The sequence below is a fragment of the Bactrocera neohumeralis genome, chromosome 6 (assembly GCF_024586455.1).
Source record: "Bactrocera neohumeralis isolate Rockhampton chromosome 6, APGP_CSIRO_Bneo_wtdbg2-racon-allhic-juicebox.fasta_v2, whole genome shotgun sequence".
NCBI classification, from domain to species: domain Eukaryota; kingdom Metazoa; phylum Arthropoda; class Insecta; order Diptera; family Tephritidae; genus Bactrocera; species Bactrocera neohumeralis.
Genome location: NC_065923.1, coordinates 34,860,255 through 34,882,224, shown reverse-complemented (window position 1 = coordinate 34,882,224; position 21,970 = coordinate 34,860,255). Strand labels below are relative to the sequence as shown.

Below are 21,970 nucleotides of genomic sequence, written 5' to 3'. Positions count from 1 at the left end.
GTGGGCGCACGTAGGCTTGTATATTCACATATGTATGTACATACATACATACGTGCTTGTGTTTAATGGTCCCCAGGGTGGTGGGAAGAGAAACTGCTGCATTGTTTGTATTCTGCCAGCTATTCCATCAATTAGCTGTTGAACCAAACAGATAGACAGACAATTTCGGCCATATTCATATCTGTGCGTGTGAATGTATTTGTTGTTTGTTTGGTGGGAGTTCGGCTTTGGCGTAAAACTGCCGTCATATTTGCTCTGGCTGAAATACAGTTCCTGTTCTTTGAAGAGCCACTGACTTGCCATATAACATTGTGTATGTGAGCACTGGCTTCCAATTGTCTTCATACGTACTCCCATATACGTTACGCATACACACGTACATACGTAGCTAGGTATGGTTGGTGGCTTTGTGTGACGAAAGAGCGCCATCGTCAATAAAATGAATTTTTTGTTGGATTCTTCGATAAGTCGTCGGTGTTGGCGGCGGCAGCGGAGCCAACGCAGCTTGGTTGATGTTGCTGTTGCTTAATCGTTGCTTTTGTTGTTCCGTTCGGTTGCCAGCGCGAGTGTGAATGCGCGTATTTTGGAAATTTAGTCTCAAGTTCAAGGTCTTTCGGATAATATAACTACATACATACAAATGTACATATGTATGTACAGGCATGTGGACAGAGAGTTTCTTTTTGCATTCCTTTTTTTGGAATTTTTTGTTAATTATTGTTGTTATTGCCACTTTTTGATGATACCACGGCTGATTACGTTTTATTATATTCTGAATTGTATATATACATACATACATGTAGGTATACATATACTGTTGTGTTTTCGAAGAACTCTGAGAGGCGTTCACGGAGATTTGGAGAAATTTCACTCTCATTTATACGTTTTCTTTGCTCAACGCCTACTTGATGGATTAGTCAAGCCGTGTGCATTATTATATGGTATATGCATATGTATAAACAGTTGTTCGTGTCTTCCGGATAAATGTCTTCTTTAAATGATTCTTTGTCTACAAAAATGTTATTTATGTGTTCATACACAATTTTTTAATTTTTTTTGTATAGTTGCTCTTAGAGTGTGCAACATCATTTAAGGAATGAAAGTCTCACTGAAATTTAATCATTCTCAAAGTGATATTTTTAATACTTCTCAAATAGCGGTTATTATTTGTTACTTGCATGTATGTACATATGTATGTATTAAATTGTTGCAAAAAATTTTTTTCAGGTTTTAATGGCGATTAGCATTGTTTTTGTCAATATTTGTTAATGCGATTTGCCAAATATTCCTGCGCAAAAAGTCGTGTTTGGTGATGAAACAGTTACAGGAGATAAAATCTTACTTCGTTAACCGGGTTTATTTCAGGTAAGCAACATATGCACCATATATGCATAAACGTATGTATATAGGTATGTACATACATACATATATTTTTATAATAAAGAATTGCTGCTGTGCTCTTGCGCTAAAATAAACTAATTCGAAGTAATAATTTAAAGAGAGCAAGTTACTTATATTGAATATATGTATACATACATATGTATTATAGACCTTAGGTCGCGGTGTAAACCTCATTTATTATCTATCTACTTATATCGAAAAAAATATTATAATTTATGGTTGAAAAAAATCAGTTTACCTTATTATTTTCATAAATTGTATTTATGTATACATACATATACATATGTACATATAAACATACAAGGTGTGTTTTAAAATAAACAGGACTTTTTGAATCTAGCGCCCCCTGATGGCGCCATCTATATGTCGACTGGTGTGTTAGAATCTTTATCGATTATCCAGTGAGAATTTCATGACATTTCATCGATTGGAAGGGAAATTATAGAGTTTAAGTGTCAGTATGTTTGTGTTATCGGTGCGAAAATGAGCTTCGAACAAAGAGCCAACATTAAATTTTGTTTTAAAATTGGTAAAACTTTTACCGAAACGTTTCACGAGTGGTTTCAGCGTTTTCAAAGTGGTTGTGAGGACATAAAAGACGATCAACCTGTGGGCCAATCAAAATCCGTGATCAACGGAAATTCCATCGAAACTGTACATGAATTCATCAAAAATCAGCCGAAATCATCATTGAAATTCATGGAAATGGAATTGAACATCTCCAAAACATCGATTTATCGCATTTTGACCGAACATTTGGGCTTACGAAAGGTGTGTGCACGGTTTGTTCCGCACAAATTGACTGACGACCAAAAATTGCTCGGATCCAACATTCGAAGGATATCATTAAAGAGGTTTAGTTGACCAAAAATCACATTTTATCCATTAACCACTCTCCGTATTCACCTGATATGGCACCGTGCGACTTCTTCCTTTTCGGGAAAATGCATTTGCCCATGAAAGGAAGGAGTTATGCAGACGTAGAGGCCATTCAAAAGGCTTGCACCGGCATACTGGTGGCTATACCGGCCAACAAGCTAAATAAAACACTCGCTCGACATGCTTTTGGACCGCGCAAAAAGATGTATTGTAGCGAAATGAGACTATTTTGAATAAAATAAATTGATTTTGCCAAAAAAACCATTTGTTCTGTTTTATTTTTTAAAGTCCTGTTTACTTTGGAAAGCACCTCGCATATTAAGGTGGGGCAAAAAGAGTTTCTTCCAGGAATATTTTCCACTTTTTTGTTAATATCTTTTAAACGATTCGTTTTACGAAAAAATCATAAGAGATTTTTAGTAGAGCATTCAATTTCTTTCAAAATCTATGAAACAAGATATTTTTTCAAGTAGTTGGAGGCGAGAAAAAAATTTACAACTGTGAGGTGGAGCACTTTCCCGTTAGAATTAAAAGGCGTCTAAGAACCTATTTTTCTGAGTACCAAGTGAAATAAAAATATTAAATTTTTTCTGACCCACTCTAATATCTTATACAAAATACTTGAAATGCTAAATTAATTTTTTTTTATTTTGCAACCCCGAAAATGTTAATGTATTAAATCTTATCAAAATAAGTTTTTTCCAAATAACAGATTAATAAATATAGACAAAAAATTATGCCAAATTCCGAAATGAAAATATTAGTACCGAAAACAAATTTTGAACTTGTGAAACAATAATGTTTAATCCGAATGAAAAAACTAGGAACGAAAACAATTTTTTAACTTGTTGACAAATATTGTCTAATCCTACTTTTAATTTTAATTTGTCAAAAAAAAAGTTTAATCTCATTTTATTCTATTACAAAAAAAAAATTAAATGTTTATCCCAAATACCGGATTGAATAAGAATAAAAAAAATAAATTTTAAATAAATTGCGTACTTGGACCATCTTTTGAAAAATAATGCTTAATTTTAATAAAATATCAGCATAGTTTAGCTCTTTTTTTCTAACTTATATATCTTTCTTTTTTATTCCTTTGTATACCAGAATTTAGTAGATTAAAAAAAATTTCCTCAATTTATAAACGTTTATAAAATGTTTGAGATTAAAAATTAGATTTTTTTAGAAATTTAGAATTTTTAGAATTAGAAACTGAAAATTTAATTTTTAATCCCAATTTCTTAAATTAAAAGTTGAAAACTTAATTTTTAAATTTGAAAATTTAGGTTTTTTACTTTGAAAATTGTTTTTTTTAGAAATTTAGAATTTTTAGAATTAGAAATTGAAAATTTAATTTTTAATCCCAATTTCTTAAATTAAAAGTTGAAAACTTAATTTTTAAATTTGAAAATTTAGTTTTTTAATTTGAAAATTTAATTTTTAATATCAAAATCTAAATTAAAAATTTAGAAAACGCTTTTTAATTTGATAATTGTATTTATTATTTTTCGGAATAAAAGCAGGAACGAAAATTCTAGTAAAAATTATTTTTTAAACTTTTAAAAAATGTTTGAAAAAACTATTTTTTTTATGTTTCAGATTAAAAGTAGGTACGAAAATTCGAGTAAAAATTATTTTTTCAATTATTAAAAAATTTTAGAATTATTTTGTAAATTTTTATTAAAAGCTGATTAAAAGCAGGAACGAAAATTCAAATAAATTAATGTTTCCAAAAATTTTATAAAAATTCAAAAATAATTATTTTAATTTTGAAAAAATAATTATTTTAATTTTGAAAAAATAATTTTTAATTTTTTCATGAAAAAATCTAATTCAAATTCAAAAATTTTGAATTAAAAAATTCTCAAAGCCATTTGTACATGTGTATGTACATATGTACATACTTCCTAATTGCAAACAAGTTTTAATACATTTGAATATTTGATAACATCGCTTAAATGCGCCATAAATGCAGAACCTGGTAAACAAAAAGGGGTTTTATACAAAATTTACCAAACAGGCGAGATTTATGTATTTTAAAAAAATTTTATATAATATATGCATATGTATATACATATATGTATGTATATGTATATAATAATTAATTGTATATAAAAATTATATAAAAGTATAAATAATATTAACTAATTACAACCGATTTTCTAATGTTTAGAAACAAAGTCATAAGATTTCGCTAAGGGAAATTTAATTTCAGAAGTAATTTAGTGAGAAGTCATGATTTATTAAACAACGCTTTTGGTCATATATGTATGTATAGTGACATGAAAGTGGTAAGACTCTAAGATATTTACCAATTTGACTTAGCTAGTAACAAAGTCGGTCGCCGTCACAAAATTATTGCCGAACCCGATGACTAACTATACTGAGAAGTAAAGAATAACACTGAACTGTCAACTATTTAGTCTACAAGCACACTATTTCCCACTATCAAATAACTATATCAAACAACAAATAAATACATACATACATACATATATAAAAACACACATCATATCACAGAAGTAAAAGTGTATATAAAACTCCCAACCTACCTCAAGAAAATTTTTGTTATGTTTGAACATTAGTCGGCTCGGCTTCTAAGTTGGCAGCGAGCTTTCTGTCTGACTAGCCGACTTTGCTATACTCTAGTGAAAATACTACTCAGTACTTTTCACCAACCATCGCCGCATTGTGAGCACCGGCAGTGCGGCACAGACAGTGACTACAACAAAATGCCGAAGTCGCGTCAGGAAGGCAGCGAGCCCACTCTAACCCAAAGTACCAATCGACAAACTACCAGCTGGCACATAAACTCATTTATATAGTGCATGTATGTATGTATGTGTGTGCAAAAAAGTGTGTTTGTCGTTGTTGCAATTGCTATTGTTGCGCTTGTAAAGTGTTTGTTGTTGACTGCTTGTAGGCCTTTTTCACTTTCTCACTTTGTGGGCGCACAAACACACACCAAACGATTACCCTGCAAAGTCTGCTGCCATTTGCTTTTGTTTTTCTCTTATTCTTTCGCGAACTTCATAAGCACACACACACACATATATAGAGCCACTTGTATGCGCAATCGCTGGGCCGCAGACTGATGGGCCGACTGGCTGGCAGGCTTTCAGAGAGTCTGTTGGCTGGTTGTCTTCTTAGCCCGCTTTTTGATTTGTTATATGGATCAAGTCCACCATTTATAGCAGCGCTGTCGCTGCCGACGTCGGTGGCGTCGTAAACTGAAATGTGCTATTTGTTGTTGCGTCTGTATAACTTTGTGTTGTTAGTGACGTTTTACATATTCTGCAGATTATGGTAAATACTACGTATATAGGTTGTGTATGTGTGTGTGTGGGTCATTCGTGCATTAGTTGATACTTTCCGTGTGCGCATTTCCTTTCAATTTCAGCGTAACTTTGTTTTGTATATACACATACATACATACAAACATATATGTGTTTACACACACAACGAACGCAGTTTTCTGCCTATAATATGCCCTGGCAAGTGGGACACAAACTTTTACTGCCTTCGTTTTGGCCAGAATGGAATACACACACGTGACCGAGAGCATATCTCTCAATTTAAACTTCGGAAGGAAAATGCCGATGGCAATAATCACACGAGATTACATACATATGTATATGTATATGGATTAGGATAGCGCAATTTTTAATCCCTGAACAGAGTATATTAAGTTTAAAACGAAGCTTTTAACGCCCAGAAGGAGACGCCGAAGACCCTATAAAATGAGTGCATGCATATGGCATATGATATGAGATATCGATCTGAAATTTCGCACATATCCTCTCCTCCTGAAGCTGCTCATTGCTACCGATAACGGACCAGTATAGCATATTGATGTTATCTGAAATGATCGATCGGATCAAGTTCTTGTAGGGAAAACTTTTTGTTTGAAGAGATATGCTAACGAAATTCGGCATGCATTATTATCTAAAACAACGATATAAACTCCGAAGAAATGGTTTAGAATGGACTACTATACATAGCATGTAGCTGTCATACAAATCCTACGATCCAAGTCAAGTCCTTCTACGGAAAATTTGTTTGTTTGAAGAGATATGTTAACGAAATTTGACATGGATCATTTCCTAAGGCAACGCTACTTTCATTGGACAAATTTTTCAGATTTTACCACCATAGCGTGTAGCTGCCATATAAACTGACCGAACAAAATCAAGTCTTGGTGCGAAAAACTTTTTTATTCGTTGTGATATCTTTATAAAACTTGGTGTAGATTATTGTCTAAGGCAACGGTACAACTTCTGCAAAAATTGTTCATATCGGCCTACTATAGCATATAGCTGTCATACAAAATAACTGATTAAAAGCAAGGTCTTGTATGAAAAACCTTTTTATTTGACAAGATATGTACACGACATTTGATACAGAGCAATTCTTAAGGCAACGGAAACGTTCACACTATTTTGAAACTATATTTAATGGTTTTTTTTGAGCTACTTTATAAAAAAATAAGACTTCTTTTATTGTTTGCTCAACGAGTTTATCCTCTTTCATTTAAGAATCGACAAAATATGGTGGTTTAAGTAGTTATTAATACAACGATAATAGATAATAGATCTCATTTATTGCTCTTGATCTGATTTCTTCTTCCTGAATCAACAGAAATTCTTCACAAGTCTAAAGTCGATCTTTAGATATATTTTTTCAGATATGTTAAATAGAATAAGCTCGACAAAGTATGACTTCTGTGCGCTGATAACTTCCTCCACGCCCACTCATAAAGAACCATTATCAGACTTTATAAAAGTGTGGTCGTAGTTTTCACTGAAAAGTGCCAAAAAGTTATGGAATATAACCAAACGTATTTCATATAACTTATATACATATGTATACATACATATATAGTCTGTTTTCTTGATGGCTTCTGCAGCAGCTAACCCACTGCCCAACCTTCTGACACTAGCATAGACATGACTTAAATGCAAACATACATACATACATATGTACATATGTGTGTCTGTATATGCCCAAGAAGACTGGCAACATTTTGTTTACTACCTAAAATAATCGATAAAATTGTTGAGGTGGGTTAGGAAACTGTTACGCGTATGAAACGAGTCAACACATACCAACTAATTTATGTATGTATGTATGCTCATAAGCTTCGCACACGTTTGCATGTATGTATATACATATTTATATATAGAAATATATGTACATATATATGAATAACGGCCACGCTGCCATGGAGCAAGAGAGGCGCGCGCTGCTTTCGTTTAATGCGGCTCAGTTGCGAATGCCACCAAAAGTAAAACTGAACAGACATCTACATACATACTTAAATGTTCGTATGCATACATACGTAAGTTACAGTCACAAACACACACACATGCCTGACTAAATATTATCTACATGCAAAAGTGTGAGTACGTGTGTGTCTATTAAAAATGCGGCGGCAAGTCTTAGTTTCACAGCGGAAATTACGATATTTCAAACTACAATTTTGTCTGTTAATTTTTTTTTTACTTTGTTTTATATTATATGCTTTTTCCTACAGTTCGTCGTTTTATTTTACACAAAAAGTACGAAATTGTTGCTGCTTAGTTGGTCGGCTAACTGGCTGATAGTCTGGATGTCGGTCTGCCCCTATATTTCGCTGTTGGGTACACGGTGATTCGTCGGTCGGTGGTTGGCAAATTCAGTGGTTTCGTCATATTTTCCTGCTTAGCTGGAAAATTTTCGATTCACTTATTTATTTATTTTCCCATTCATGCTTAAGTCACGGTGTCGAATGCATACAATGTTGGAAGTGCAGAAAAACTTTAAATTTAGCAACTATTGTGCGATATACCTACGTTTGTACGTTCATATGAACATGAGTATTTCGAAATCTTGAAAGCTTTAAAAATGTAGTCAGTTGTGTTAGGCATAGTACCATATCGAAATTAAAGAGGAAATTAGTAGAGGAAAATTAGGGTTTTATAAGGTGGGAGAGTGACTTGGTCTTTCAATAGGAAGTGGAGATCACACGCGTTGGTATCGATATAGCGCATGTGATGACACCAACAGCTGCACAAGCCTTTAACAACTAAAACTAGAACAGTGTTGCAAGTAATGCATTAAAAAAATAATTTAATTAACATTTAAAAAAATATTTTATTAATTTGGAATCCCAAATAGTGGAAATTAAATTGTTTTTATAATTTGTAAACATTTAAAATTTAATCTTAAATACCGGATAAAACAATTAAAAGTAAAAAACATTTTAATTCCAAGCATATATGTATATATGTAATTAAGAATTAAATAGAAACGATTTTTTTAGAATTATATTTTTTCTCGGGTTTTCATACTTCATTTTGAACTAGAGCTTCCACAGAGCCATCATCTTCAATACTCTGGGGCACTTACACATCCAAACGATTTATATTTTATAAATTTTTAATTCCGATTTTGAGATTAAAAAAAGTTTAAATTTTATTAAATTATTATTTATTACCATAAAAAATTATAATTTTCAATTTTTAATTCAAGAAAATTTAAATTTCTTATTTTTTTGTTTAAAATGTATTGAAATTAAAAAGAAATTAAAAATTATTATAATTATATGTATTAAAATTTAAAAGAAAACACAAGATACAAATTGAAAATTTAATTATAAAAATTCCAAAAAATTTGAATTTAAATTTCTTATTTTTTAATTAAATTAAAATTGAAATCAAATATTTTAATTTTTTTAATTAAATTAATGTCAAATTTTAATTTTTAATTCAAGAAAAACCAAGAAAATTTAATTTTACAATTAATCTTTAATTAAATTAAAATTTAAATCAAATGAAAAAAATTATTTCAGTTTCATAAAATCTTAAAAAATAAAAATTAAATTTTCTTGGATTAATTTCTTTAATTAAATTAAAATTTAAATCGAATGAAAAAAAATTAAAAGTAAATTTGATTAAATCATATTTTTATTTTAAGAAAATCTAAGAAAAGTTAAATTTAAATTTGTTTTAAATCAAATGAAATGAAAATTAAAATTTTTTAATTAAACTAAAATTAAATTTTAGTTTTTAATTCAAGAAAATCCAAAAAAAAACAAATTTAAATTTATTAAAAACAAATCATTTTTTATAATTTTTAACTAAATTAAATTTAAAATCAATTTAAAAGTAAATTTAATAAATTATATTTTAAACTCAATTGAAATTTTAATTTTTTTAATGTAATTTTTAATTCCAAAAAAATGCCAGAAATTTTAAATTTTTATTTTTGTAATTAAATTAATTAACATATTAATTCAAATTTTTTAATAAAATTAAAACAAAATTTGAATTAGATTTTAATTTTTAATTCAATAAAATGCAAGAAAATTTAAATTTTTTTAATTAAATTAAAACTTGAGTCAAATGAAATAAATTTAAAAAATTATATTTAAAATTAAAAAAAAACCCAAGAGAATTAAAATTTTAATTTTTAAGTTTTCTTAGTTAAGTTAAACATTTAAAATTATAAATTAGAATAAAAATTAAAAATTAATTAAACTGAAATTCAATTAAATCAAATAAAGAAAATAAAATTGAATTTTTTTGATTTTCTTGAATTAAAAATTGAATTTTAATTTTTTTAATTAAATAAAAATCTAATTAAAAAATTAAAATTTAATTATTCTGAAAAATATTAAATCAAATTTAAAATCCAAAATTTTAGAATTAAAAAATTAGTAACACTGACGAGAAGTTTTTTTTAATTAAATTAAAGTCAAAAAAATTAAAAATCTTGAATTAAAAAACTAATTTTAATTTTGTAAATTAAAATCAGATTAAAAATTAAAATTTAATTTCTCTAAAAAATTGCAAATCAAATTTAAAATCCAAAATTTTAGAATTAAAAAATAGAATAAACAACAACAGTTCAGAATAATATAATTTCGTAATCAAAAATAAATATTTTTTAAAAATTTATAATTTGGAAGTGTGTTCGATATAGGTGACTGGTTCGAGTCAATTAAACTAACGTTTCTTTAACAAATTTTCACGCCAAGAAAGTTAAACTTCTAGTGTAAGGCTGTTTTATAGTTTTTGATATACTTGCCCTGACTAGTACGATAGGGTTTGCTTTACGTATGGTTACTGTTGCCAGTATATTAAGAAATGCAGAGTACAACATTTCACAACAAAAATGTATACTTTGATATATTTAAAGCCCTAGACCATATTTGTGTTAAACTACCACCCTTAGTACATAATTACAAGGCAAATTTTCCAACGACTTCATATTAAAGATTTCGAAGGTCACCTCATCAGCTGTTTTAAACGATTCTTCTCTCTTCTGGTCAATAGTCAAGATGCTTTTCATTGTGCATTTAACACATATACCATAAAAGGGCGTTTTATATTTTACATGGGCTTATTGAAATTAGAAAGGGGCCGTTTGTAACCATTAAAACCTATTCTATTGTCAATCATGAGTGGTATTTTGTTAATACGGGTATTTTGGTATTTCATTCAATAGGGTTGTTGAATATATGGTTTCCAAGCTTAATATTACATACATATAACTCGAAATCATATAAAAGTCCTTAAGCCAATATTTGACGGCCACTTTTTTGCACTTACAGTATCGCTTCATTAAATTCTTCTTGTATGCTGATCTTTGTTCGGCTTTAAGTTGAGCATGCTCGCCTTCCGTTACACCAGAACCCGAATCTTCCGATTCCGTTTCCGAGTACGTACGATCGCGATTGCGTAGCGTGGTTGCGTTCACCGAAAGATCCAATGGACAATCAGTATCATCCTCTTCCTCCTCCTCACTATAATTATCCATGGAGGCTATGCCATCCTCTTCCGCCACGATATTCTCATCGTCATCCTCCTCCTGCATCGCATCTATTGCTTTTAAGCTTTTTCTACATTCGGGCGTATCACAGGCACGCGTTGCCAAAGCTTCCTCATCACTTTGACACTTGCTTGTGATTACCGTACGACGCACCTGCTGCCCCAACTCACCGAAAGTCTCACGCTCCTTTGCCGCTGGCGAACTACTATGACGGTTATGCTCGTATGCGGCTGACGTGCCCCCCGCATTTGTGTTGTTGGAATATTTATGTTGGCGCAAATGATTGTAAAGTACCGTAAATTTCTCGGGACAACTAAATAGCCGCCTATTGGTTTCGGTAGTAGATTCGACGTTGCCAACTAATGGCGGCGAAGCCTGCGGACTGGATGCAGTGGAAACGTTGCTATCGTTGTTCTCATTGGTGGCAGGTGATGTTGATTCGGGCAGCGGACTTTCTTCCCTCATTTGCGTTGTTGCTGTTGTGGACTTATGTGATTCTATGGCACGTATTAATATTTGGTCCCCGCTGCTGCTGTTGCTGGGCGAGCGCCAAGTTTGCTCATTGCGTACAAAACTACCGACCTCCTTGTCCTGTTTCGATGCAGGTGGAATGCAGCAGTTTAATAATTTCTCATCATTCGAGCTGCTTCTTGTACTAGCGGTTAAGTTTGTGTTGGCGGTGTTGGTGGGCGATGCCAATGGGGAAACACTCTGTTGCGACAGCGCCACCGGTGAGGGTGAACGTGTCGGTGAAGACAATGCATTCGACGACGCTAGCGATGCTGACGATGACAGCGACGACACTGAGGAGGATACTGTGTGTGAGGATGGTGGTGGTGATGTTGGTATGGGCGATGAGGAACCAGCCGAGGATAATGCTGCCTGGCTGACGAGCGTGTGCGCTGCGTTGGCTGTGACCAGATGTTGCACCATAATCATTATGAAACTTGTATTCAAACAGCGCCTCACTAGCAGCGTATTTCGTTAACAATTCTTTACTTTTCTTACTACAATTTCGGTTTCTAATGGTTAGCGGTTTGCTTGTTTTTCTGCGGTGTTTTTGTTTTCTGGTTTTCTAAACAATTTTTCCATTGAATGCAAGTAGTTCGTTGTGGTGTTGTTGCTTCCGCAGACAAAGCTCGCGCTTAAGCACCGTTCGAAAGTTATGTTGCTGCCTGCTAACTAATATATTTTTGTTGGGGGAAAACACTGCACCCTGGCGTATATATTTTTGAGTTGTGCTTTTTTTACTTTTGACGTTAAGGGTTCTTTAAATATTTAGCAGCGCACACTTAACGTTAACAGTTTCGAATTGTTCTTTTATTTTTTTGTTTGTGTTTTTTTAAGCATAATTTAAGACAATTTAACATCATCACATGTTCGGTTATGAATTCTCATTGAATTATGTTACTTTAAAATTTGTGTTGCACTTGTGTGTGTCACTGTTGTTACTGCTTCTGCAAATTTTTGTACCTGAGCGTTGTCAACATTTACAATTTTTGAGGTATTTTGTTAGTTTTGTACATTTGGATAGGACGTATGATGCTGCAAAATTATGCTTGTTTACGTTTTAGAATCTTTAAGCAACGCCAAATTTCATTTTCGAGGTTAAATTATAGATACACGTCAATTTAGCATTTTTTTTTTAGTGGAATTGTCACATTTTAAAGCATATTATATGTACATATGTACAAAAATGTATGTAAAAATTAAGGTAAAAATTGTTGCATTCTTGCTCGATCGCTAATCCAATTTGCTTGCTTTTGCACGGCATGCATGTCTCGTTTGTTGCTGTTAATTACACTCTAGTCTACTCCTTTTGTCCAGCTGGCGCCGTCTAATTGGCAAGGATGCACGCCACCAACTAGAGTACGCACACAATGATGGTAGCCGGAGTTCTTATGTGATATTGAATTAACGCGAGAACTGAGCTAGACACTTTATACTGAACTAAACGTTTCAGCTACACCTGAGTAACATGCTATAGGTCACTTTATTTCCGCGACAGTGCATCCGGGCATTCATAGAATCCGCAACAAACAAACGAGAAAGCACAGACACACGATTCTTTAATTTCAAACAAAACTCATTTTCATTTCACATATGCATACACAAATACAACTAGTTTTATAGACACATATAAGTATAGTACTCGTATATATATGTATGTATTTATTGTATATCGCAAATAGCGAATATTGCAAATAGTTCAGTTCAGTTTAGTTTGCTTGACTTGGTTTGTTGAGATACCAACCATACGCGTATTGCAATTTTTCTGTTATTATTATTATGTCGAACGCAAACGTCGGTTATCTCTTACGGTATCAGCGAAACTGAAATTGTAGTTTAAACTCTAAGTCGATTACAGTCGAAGTAACAAAACGCTGTAGCTAGCGAGCAGCAAGCAAGCAACTGCTACGATTCACCGACGACGACAACGACAACGACAACGAAAACAGCAACAGAAAAGCAGCAATGGCAACGGCAACGACAACACACCAACAGCAACACACTTCGTGTATACACAGTGGCACATATAGACGCAGTCGCATTTCAGTTAACAACAACAGCAACAACGCACGTGTGTTGGGGATGATGACGACGATGACGCTGACAACGCCAACGACAGCGCCAGCAGCAACGACGAAGCTTTCCGATTTGCACGAGCATAAATATACATACATATATATGAATACACACACATACACATGCTTGAATAACTAAAATATAGAAGCATACTTGTGCACATACCTACATTTATTGCTAACACGGTAAAGTCTAGACACACTCGTATTAGCGCGCTCCACCAGTCTCACAAGCAAGCATGCATTTTCGTAGCGCACAGCAAGCGTTGAGCGCCAGGCGAGAGCCATGCCGATAATTGTGCTTTTCATGTGTGGGTATGGGTGTTGCAAGCAAACCCCGATCAGAATGCCCAACAAACGCTGTAGATACGCTGAAGCAGCGCCATTCATACATACAGAGATAAATGTGGGTTTGCATATTTGTGGCGAGAGCGGTGTAAGTGTTTGAATGTTGGAGAATTTGATGAGCAAATGGGGAGCACCGTAAACAAATTCGCAAACAGTGGACATAGTCGCTGTAAAATGCGAAATTTATAAAACTTGCCAAAATTATTAACAAACTAGGTGAAGAGGAACCCATTATCCATATGTCTTTCGAATGGAATATACGAACTTCTATCGAGTTCCAGTATTAATCCTTATCAAAAATTAATCAGTTCATATTGTAGACTGATTCAAAACTGATTAATTTTTGATAAGGATGAATACTGGCACTCGATAGAAGAGCCTGTAGGAACATGATGGGAATACTAACTGATCACTTGTGTGGTGGCGACACACGCCCGCAGGATGGGCGTGACAGATCGAGAAGACTGCAGGAAATGTCTAGAGCAGGGCACCAAGGAAAACATGGAGCATCTCTTGCGCACTTGCCTTACATTGTCAAGACTACGCTGTAAGCAGCTGGGCTACCCACGGTATGATACACTGGAGGAGGTATCGATAGTGACGCCGCAGAGTCTGTTAAAATTCGAGACAGGCAAAGGCATTCTAAAGGATGACAGTTTCTCTTGTACCTAGCAACTAAATTCAAACTGGTGAAAGAATTTTTCAAATCCATCAAGTAGTTTCGGGGTCTATTGAAATCAAATAATCAAATGATACCTCTTTATAATATTAATGTGGGTAAAAATCGTTTTTCTAGTCAACGCGTTATTCCCACTCTCAGTCTCGTTACCGGCAAAATGTCCAGTGTTACTCAATGAAAATCTCCATTCATGTTTTAAAAGCAATTAGCATGCTCTCAGAAACGATGTCGCCAAATTATAAATATATAAATTATAATTATAAATAAATTTTGCAAAATATGCTGATAAACTTTAAGATTCTAAGAGCAAATACATAAGCGTATCAAAATAGACTATATCCGGTCAACTGAATAAATTTTCTGATAATTTAGAAAATTATAGTGAGAACCAGAGTTACATAACGGTACCATTAGGAACTACAAAATACAAAATCCATGTAGATGATCCAAGTCGTTTGACCCACATAGTTTACATACACCTGCCGTTAGATGTCTCAAAGAGGTGGAAAAACATGGTCAAAATCGACCATGGAATAAAGGTGTTAAGGTTGATGAGACCGTCCGATTATGACAGATTATTGTTAGTTCTTAAAACCAGATTATTAACTGGAAAGCAAAAACTTATAATAAGGTATTATATGTAATAAGTTTTATCATATTTTTTCAACATTTGTTTCTATTTTTACTTCAACGATGCATCCTCTCCTTTAAAAACATAAGCTTCACGATTCTTATATCAACATTATCTGATAAATGAATTTAGAATAAAACTGTGCATTTAGTTTACTGCTTCTATTAATTGAACCACTGTTCAACAATGACAGCTGATATTGAGAATTTTAGAGAGAGTGAGTCAGAGAGAGAGAGAGAAAAGTCATAATTTCTTGTGAGAGAGAACTCACATAATGAAAAAAATGGGGGGAGGGGGATCATACACATACACAATGTACAGAGAAGTACACATATGAGAGGAGGAAACCGCGAATTGGAGCTACGAAGAGCACAGGGGGCAATACATCCGCTAAACATCAGAGTACAAGTGCAAATTTGTGTTGTACGCTGCGCTCTTGCCGTTCGTCGTTGTTGCCTGCTGTTCCTTGTTTTTTATTGGTTTCAAAGCTTGAAATTTATTTGAATGCATGCCATATCTGTCACCGTCAGTCGTCGACGACGACGACGTTAGCCACACACATGCGCACACAAACGTCAAGCCAAATACTCACATATATATACATATGTATATTTAGAAAAACCGACAACATAAACGAAGTCGCAAGCGCACAACGCAAGGCGGCAGTGGCACTAAAGCGACCCAGACCCACTGCGCTGAAGCCACTTTAAGTGACTTGTATATGCATATATCTATATGTATATATACATAGTACATCCATATGCACCTCAGTGTTTGGTATTTTATATTTAAATGATTTTGCATTTGTGTGTAAACAAATGCGAATAAATATGCATGTACTTGTGGACTAACATTCACACATGTATGTATGTACTTACATACATATATGTATGTATAAAGAACTTTTGTGTATTTGTTGGTTCATTACTGCTGCCACTTCATCCGATTACATGCTAGATGGGTGTGTGAAGCGCACGCCACTCGAAAGGGTGGACAGCGGAGGTGCACATGCACTTTGGGCACAGGTTCAGCGGAACATGCAACAACCGGCTACATTTCAAGTAGAGGCGGAAGTTTGGTTTATGCACTCGGAAATATTGCGCCGATTCCACACCCAAAGGAAAACTATAGGAAATACTGCGTGCGTTGCGCTGCGAAAAGGATTGGAGTTGGGAGCAAATCGTTTGCATAAAATATAATTTATGTAAGGGTAACTGCAACTGTATATATAATTGGACTTACTTAGTTGTAAAAATTGGCATTAAGATGGGATCCGTTGCTGGAAGATTCTTGAAGATGACAATTTGGACTGGCACCAAGCCTTGATTACTAGAATATCCTTCACAAATAAAGAAGTCTCCAAACATGGTATAGTCGTTCGATCTGAACAATTTCTTCGGAGATTACAGCGTTAACTTGGTGGCGACACACGCCCGCAATATAGGGCTGACACATCGAGAAGACTGCAGGAAATGTCTAGAGCAGGGTACCAGCGAAACAATGGAGCATCTCTTGTGCACTTGTTCCGCATTGGCAAGACTACGCGTAAGCATCTGGGGTTCCCACAGTATGATACACTGGAGGAGGTAGCGATAGTGAGGCCGCAGAGTCTGTTAAAATGCGCGTCAAGCCCAGGCATTCTACTCCTCTTGGACTTAGCAAGTGAACTCCTTCTCGTATCGCAAAGAACCAAACTGGTCTAAGCCTATTAACCTAATACAGAGCTGTATGTAATAGGGCCTCCAATGTTTCCATCTGGTGTTTACAAACTTCGTGGCAAACTTAATATACAGGGTAACTAAAAATAATAAAAGATTGCTAAGGTCATTGTGTCGCCTAATAGCTCCTGAAATTAGTAATTTAGTGCTGCAGTTGGTTCACCTGGTATTTCTTCTCAATGCTAGAGTTCTTGTTCTCATTTTGGTTGCTCGCTAGTCTCTGCCTAACAGACGAAGCCCTAATAGGGTCGCTAGGAGGGCACAGTGGCAAAGTTATCCCGTGACATATCTACCTACTTAAATCTCCCAATAATGTAAAACAACAACAATTTTAAGGCGCCGGAATTACACTACGTACTGGCCTTTCTCTTGATATTTGCATTTACAGAGTACCCCTTTCATTACATACATACATATGTATGTATGTATGTACTTTGATCAACTTTTGTGTGTGAGGATGATGATGTTATTGCTGTAATTACCAGTTTTGCAGTGCTATACCATCTACACTGGCAAGTGCGGCTGGGGGCTACCAACATACAAATGTATGTATGTATATATGTACATAAGTGTGTCTTTACGTCTAAGCTCCGCAGTCTCTGCTGTTGCTGCATCATTGCGCCAGCGCAGACCGACGACGCAGACGACAGAAACATTGCGAAAATTTTCACTTTCCGTTAACGAGTGACTAGCGCCCGAGTAGAGATTAGTTCGCCTTTCAAACACGCAATGTTCTCTCTTCCTTACCCTCACTTTCGTTGCGGCCTCATCCACAAACGTGCCTGCAGTTGGGTGCAAATATACATGTATTTACAGCCATATGTATGTATATTTTTTTTGATTTGTGACTTGCTTGGCCTGAGCGCTTCCAATGTGTATTGGGTGTTCTCTCCATACTGGTGGGGCGATAAGGATATTTTCCGCTCGCCAATGCATTGATAAATATTATAGCAAATAATGCAATACATATGTACAAACATATATACAAATATATATAGTGGCAAGCAAAGGAAAGGGAAATGGCGATTGACTAGTTCAACTTCCTTTGTTGTAGTCGTGTAAATGCCGAAATGCGAAATATAGTAAAAGCATAAAATAAAATGCAAAGAAAGTTGAACAGAACTAGGGTGACAGACAGATGACCATCAACGAACCAGCGACCCCGATAAATGGTATTGTTTGGAAGCAAAAATATATAAAAAGTGGGGTAAGGGGAATTAAGTTAATTTCGAGCCCAAAAGTATTTTAATTGAGCTTTATACGCCTTTAAAATAGTGATCAAGTCATATAACCGTTGAGCCGTTTGAACCTGAAGACCCTTTTCAAAACTTTAATCATAACAAGAAAAGACATTAAGTTCGGTCTCACCAAAGCTAAAACACCCTCTAAAAATAAAGATGTTTCCATATAAGCACAAGAAGAAACATTGATCATTCAGTGTGTATATGCTGTATTGGTCCGATCTAAAATATTTCTTCGAATATTATGGCGTTGTCATGCACAATAATGTGTCCCAAATTTCGTGAAGGTTTCTCGGCGAATGAACAAGTTTTTCATAAAATATCTTAATTCTGAACGCTTCGCTTGTATGGCAGTTACATGCTATATTGGTCTGATCTGAAAAATTTCTTCGAAGATATATATGTTGCCTTGGACAAAAAACCATGCCAAATTTCTTGAAGATATTTTGTGAAATAAAAAAGCTTCCATACAAGAACTTAATATTGAGCGAGTTTGTATGGCAGCTATATGCTATAGTAGTCCGATATCGGCGGTTCCGACAAATGAGCAGCTTCTTGGGGAGTAAAGGTCGCGTGCAAAAATTCGGAGCGTTATCTCACAAACTAAGTTCCCGCATATACAGGCAGAGGACCCCACAGACTTAGTAGGTAAATCAACTAACTCTCACGTTTCCCTCTTTGGATTACAAACTTCGTGGAAAACTTAATATAAATACACTATTCAGGTTATAAATATAGATCACATTATAGCTAGACAAATATCCATATTCTTAGATCTATATATTCTTATTTGAATTTATTTTCAATATTTATAGGTTTGCTCACCGATTTTAAGCATCAAAGCCGCCTATAAACCGATTACGCCGACTTAACATTCAATTCCGTCATCCTAATCCCAGTGTGATACTGTTTCGTAGTACCTAACCATTTTTAAAATGCTTGAATGTATCATATTCGTAAGCTTGCACAGGGTTGTAGCTTTCGATTTTCATGTTTACATGCAAAGTTAGAATGGAAATATAAGTGCATACATACATACATTGCTGTGGTGTAGAATTGTTTGTGTAAACGTTAACAGACAGACAGCTCCTACTCATTCCCTGATTCCTTTCCGGTTGAACGTCTTAACTTAACTTTATTGGCTTGGCTGCGTTCGACTTTGTTCGTACGCATACGAACTCGTATTTACAAGTTTATAGTAATCACACTTTTACACACACCTACATATGTACATATGTATACAGTCGACGAATACGACAATTTTTTGACTCGTATTTTGGGTGTTTAGATTTGAGAAGCAATTATATAAGTGAGTCATGAACGAGACAAGATTCAGCAGTGAATGACCTGTTACGATATAACACACGCGTAGTTCTCTTTCTATCGTGTCGGCAAATATTTATATGTAAATATATTTAACGAAATATACTTGTCGACAGATGCAAAACAAAAAACAAAAAGAAAAAATAGAATGCAGCCAAAGTCATTAGAAAGAACTCAGTAAAGGTCAGACGATATTGACAACTGTACAATTTTTTGATATTCCCAACAATTTGCTGCTCGAAACTTTACTTTAGCAAACGATAGAGGGCTATTACCTTCATATGTATACACTGCATATGTATGGAACATTTTAGAAGAAGTATGGAAGTAATTGAGAATCCCCGAATGTAATCACAAATGTTTCTTAAATGAAAGTATTGTTTGTTAGGTTTACATTTTATTGCCGATTCCACACACTACTGTCGTTTGAATACTTTAAGGGGTTACATTGGTTTACGGGTTTCAAAAAATCTAATTTTTTATTGTCTTATTTAATTTTAGAATACCATTGTAGAGGTTGTCTTTAATTTAATAATCAAGTTCATCCAAGTAATAGTTTCGGATAAACAGCCTTGAGAACGTGTGCGCTCGAGGCTAGCTAGACTGAGGGCGCCGTCTTTAAACGCGAATGAGAAAATTTTTTTTGAAAAAAGGCTGTTTTTTACCCAATGAAGCCCATGTAACCCCTTAAAATTTGAAGAGCGAAATGAGTTTAGTGAAAACATTCAGATTTTTTCTTTCAAAACAACAGCGAATGGCGTGATCTGAGCGTCCGGAGTTACCATGAGTTTCGCCCTTTCTCTTGGCCAATAATACATGGTTAATTTCTGAAAGATATCAGAACAAATAAAAAAGATTTTCATACAAAAATTTGATGTTGGTCGTTCAGTTTATATGACAGCTATATGCTATAATAGTCCGATCTAGAAAAATTCTTCAGATATAGTAACGTAGCCTTTGGTAATAATCCATACCAAATTTCGCGAAGATATCTCTGCAATTACAAAAGTTTCCCACAAAAGAACTTGATTTGGATCGTTCACTTTGTACGGCTGATATATGGTATAGTGATACGATTTGTAAAATTTCTTAAATCTTTGTAGTGTGTCTAGATATCTCTTCAATTACAAAAGTTTTCCATCGTTCAATTTATACGGCTGATATATGGTATAGTGATACGATTTGTAAAATTTCTTAAATCTTTGTAGTGTTGTCTAGGTCTATAATCTACGTCGAATATCGTGAAGATATCTCTTCAATTACAAAAGTTTTCCATACAAGAACTTGATCTTGATCGTGGGGTTTGTACGGCAGCTATACGATATAGTGAACCGATGTCGGCGGTTCCGATAAATGAGGAGGTTCCAGGGAAGAAAAAGATTTGTGCAAAAATGCAAACCGATATCTTAAAAACTAAGCTACTAATTCGCGTATATACAGACCGATGGACAGATGGTCAAATCAACTCAGCTCGTCATGCTGATCATTTCTATGCACTTTATAGTATATACATATGTACTGTAGTGCCTCCAACGTTTCTTTCTGGTTGGCAAACTTAATATACCCAGTTCAGGGTATAAAAAACCTAAACCAAGATATTGTATTATTTTGTTTATCAGCAAAGGTTAATTTTTTGATGATTTTGCAGCTTTTCAACAAGACAATGCCAATGTAACTTCACTTCACTATTCGCATATGCATTTACCAATGACATTGCCACTTGCAATTTGTGGAGCTTGGTAATTCGCAACCGTGTTTACCACAACAAACGCAAACAGTTGACCGCCATCCGGCACCGACACGAAATAAAAACAAAAGCAAAATTTGCTTGTGTAAACTGAAAGATAAACTGTAAAAAATACCCAACTATTTCCAAAATCGCTTCACCTCACTATTCCAACTCAACTGGTACGTACATTTATGTGTACATTGCGAACCTACTCGCTCGAATATTATAGATGTACGAGTATTTGTGCGAACTGTTTACTACCGTCTGCGTAGAAGACCTTTGAAATATGATTGTAAGCTGAAAGAAACCACAGCGAAATTGGAGAAAGCAAAACAAAACCATCAAAAAAAATGCAACAATCAACATTAATTTTATGTAAACTTATATAATTATGAACAAGGACATGTCCGAAGGTATTTCAATAGATGTACATAGCTATAAGTCTGCAGAAGTCTAACCAATCAAGCCAACTTTAGACCATAGTTTCAGATCAATGCAATTTAAGTGCACAGCAGTGGGGTAGCTACAACTTCGGCCGCCCGGGGCCATGGATGTTCTGCCGCCGCCCTTTATGAGGTAGTTCGAACAAAAGTGAATTTTTACAAAATACCTCCGATATTAA

General features: G+C 34.3%; 1 protein-coding gene across 2 annotated transcripts in view; it reads right to left on the bottom strand.

Moving 5' to 3' along the window:
* Positions 1–21,970, bottom strand: part of LOC126762995 (ecdysone-induced protein 74EF) — a 147,071-nt gene that overhangs the window by 21,061 nt on the left and 104,040 nt on the right. Inside the window, exon 1 of one of the 2 annotated variants that reach the window (XM_050480137.1) lies at positions 10,875–13,505. The exons of the other annotated variant lie outside the window; for it this stretch is intronic. Within the exon in view, the coding sequence (XP_050336094.1) occupies positions 10,875–12,033 (1,159 nt within the window). The 5' untranslated portion in view covers positions 12,034–13,505. Of the gene's footprint in view, positions 1–10,874; positions 13,506–21,970 lie in introns of those variants that run through there. 2 annotated transcript variants of the gene reach the window in all.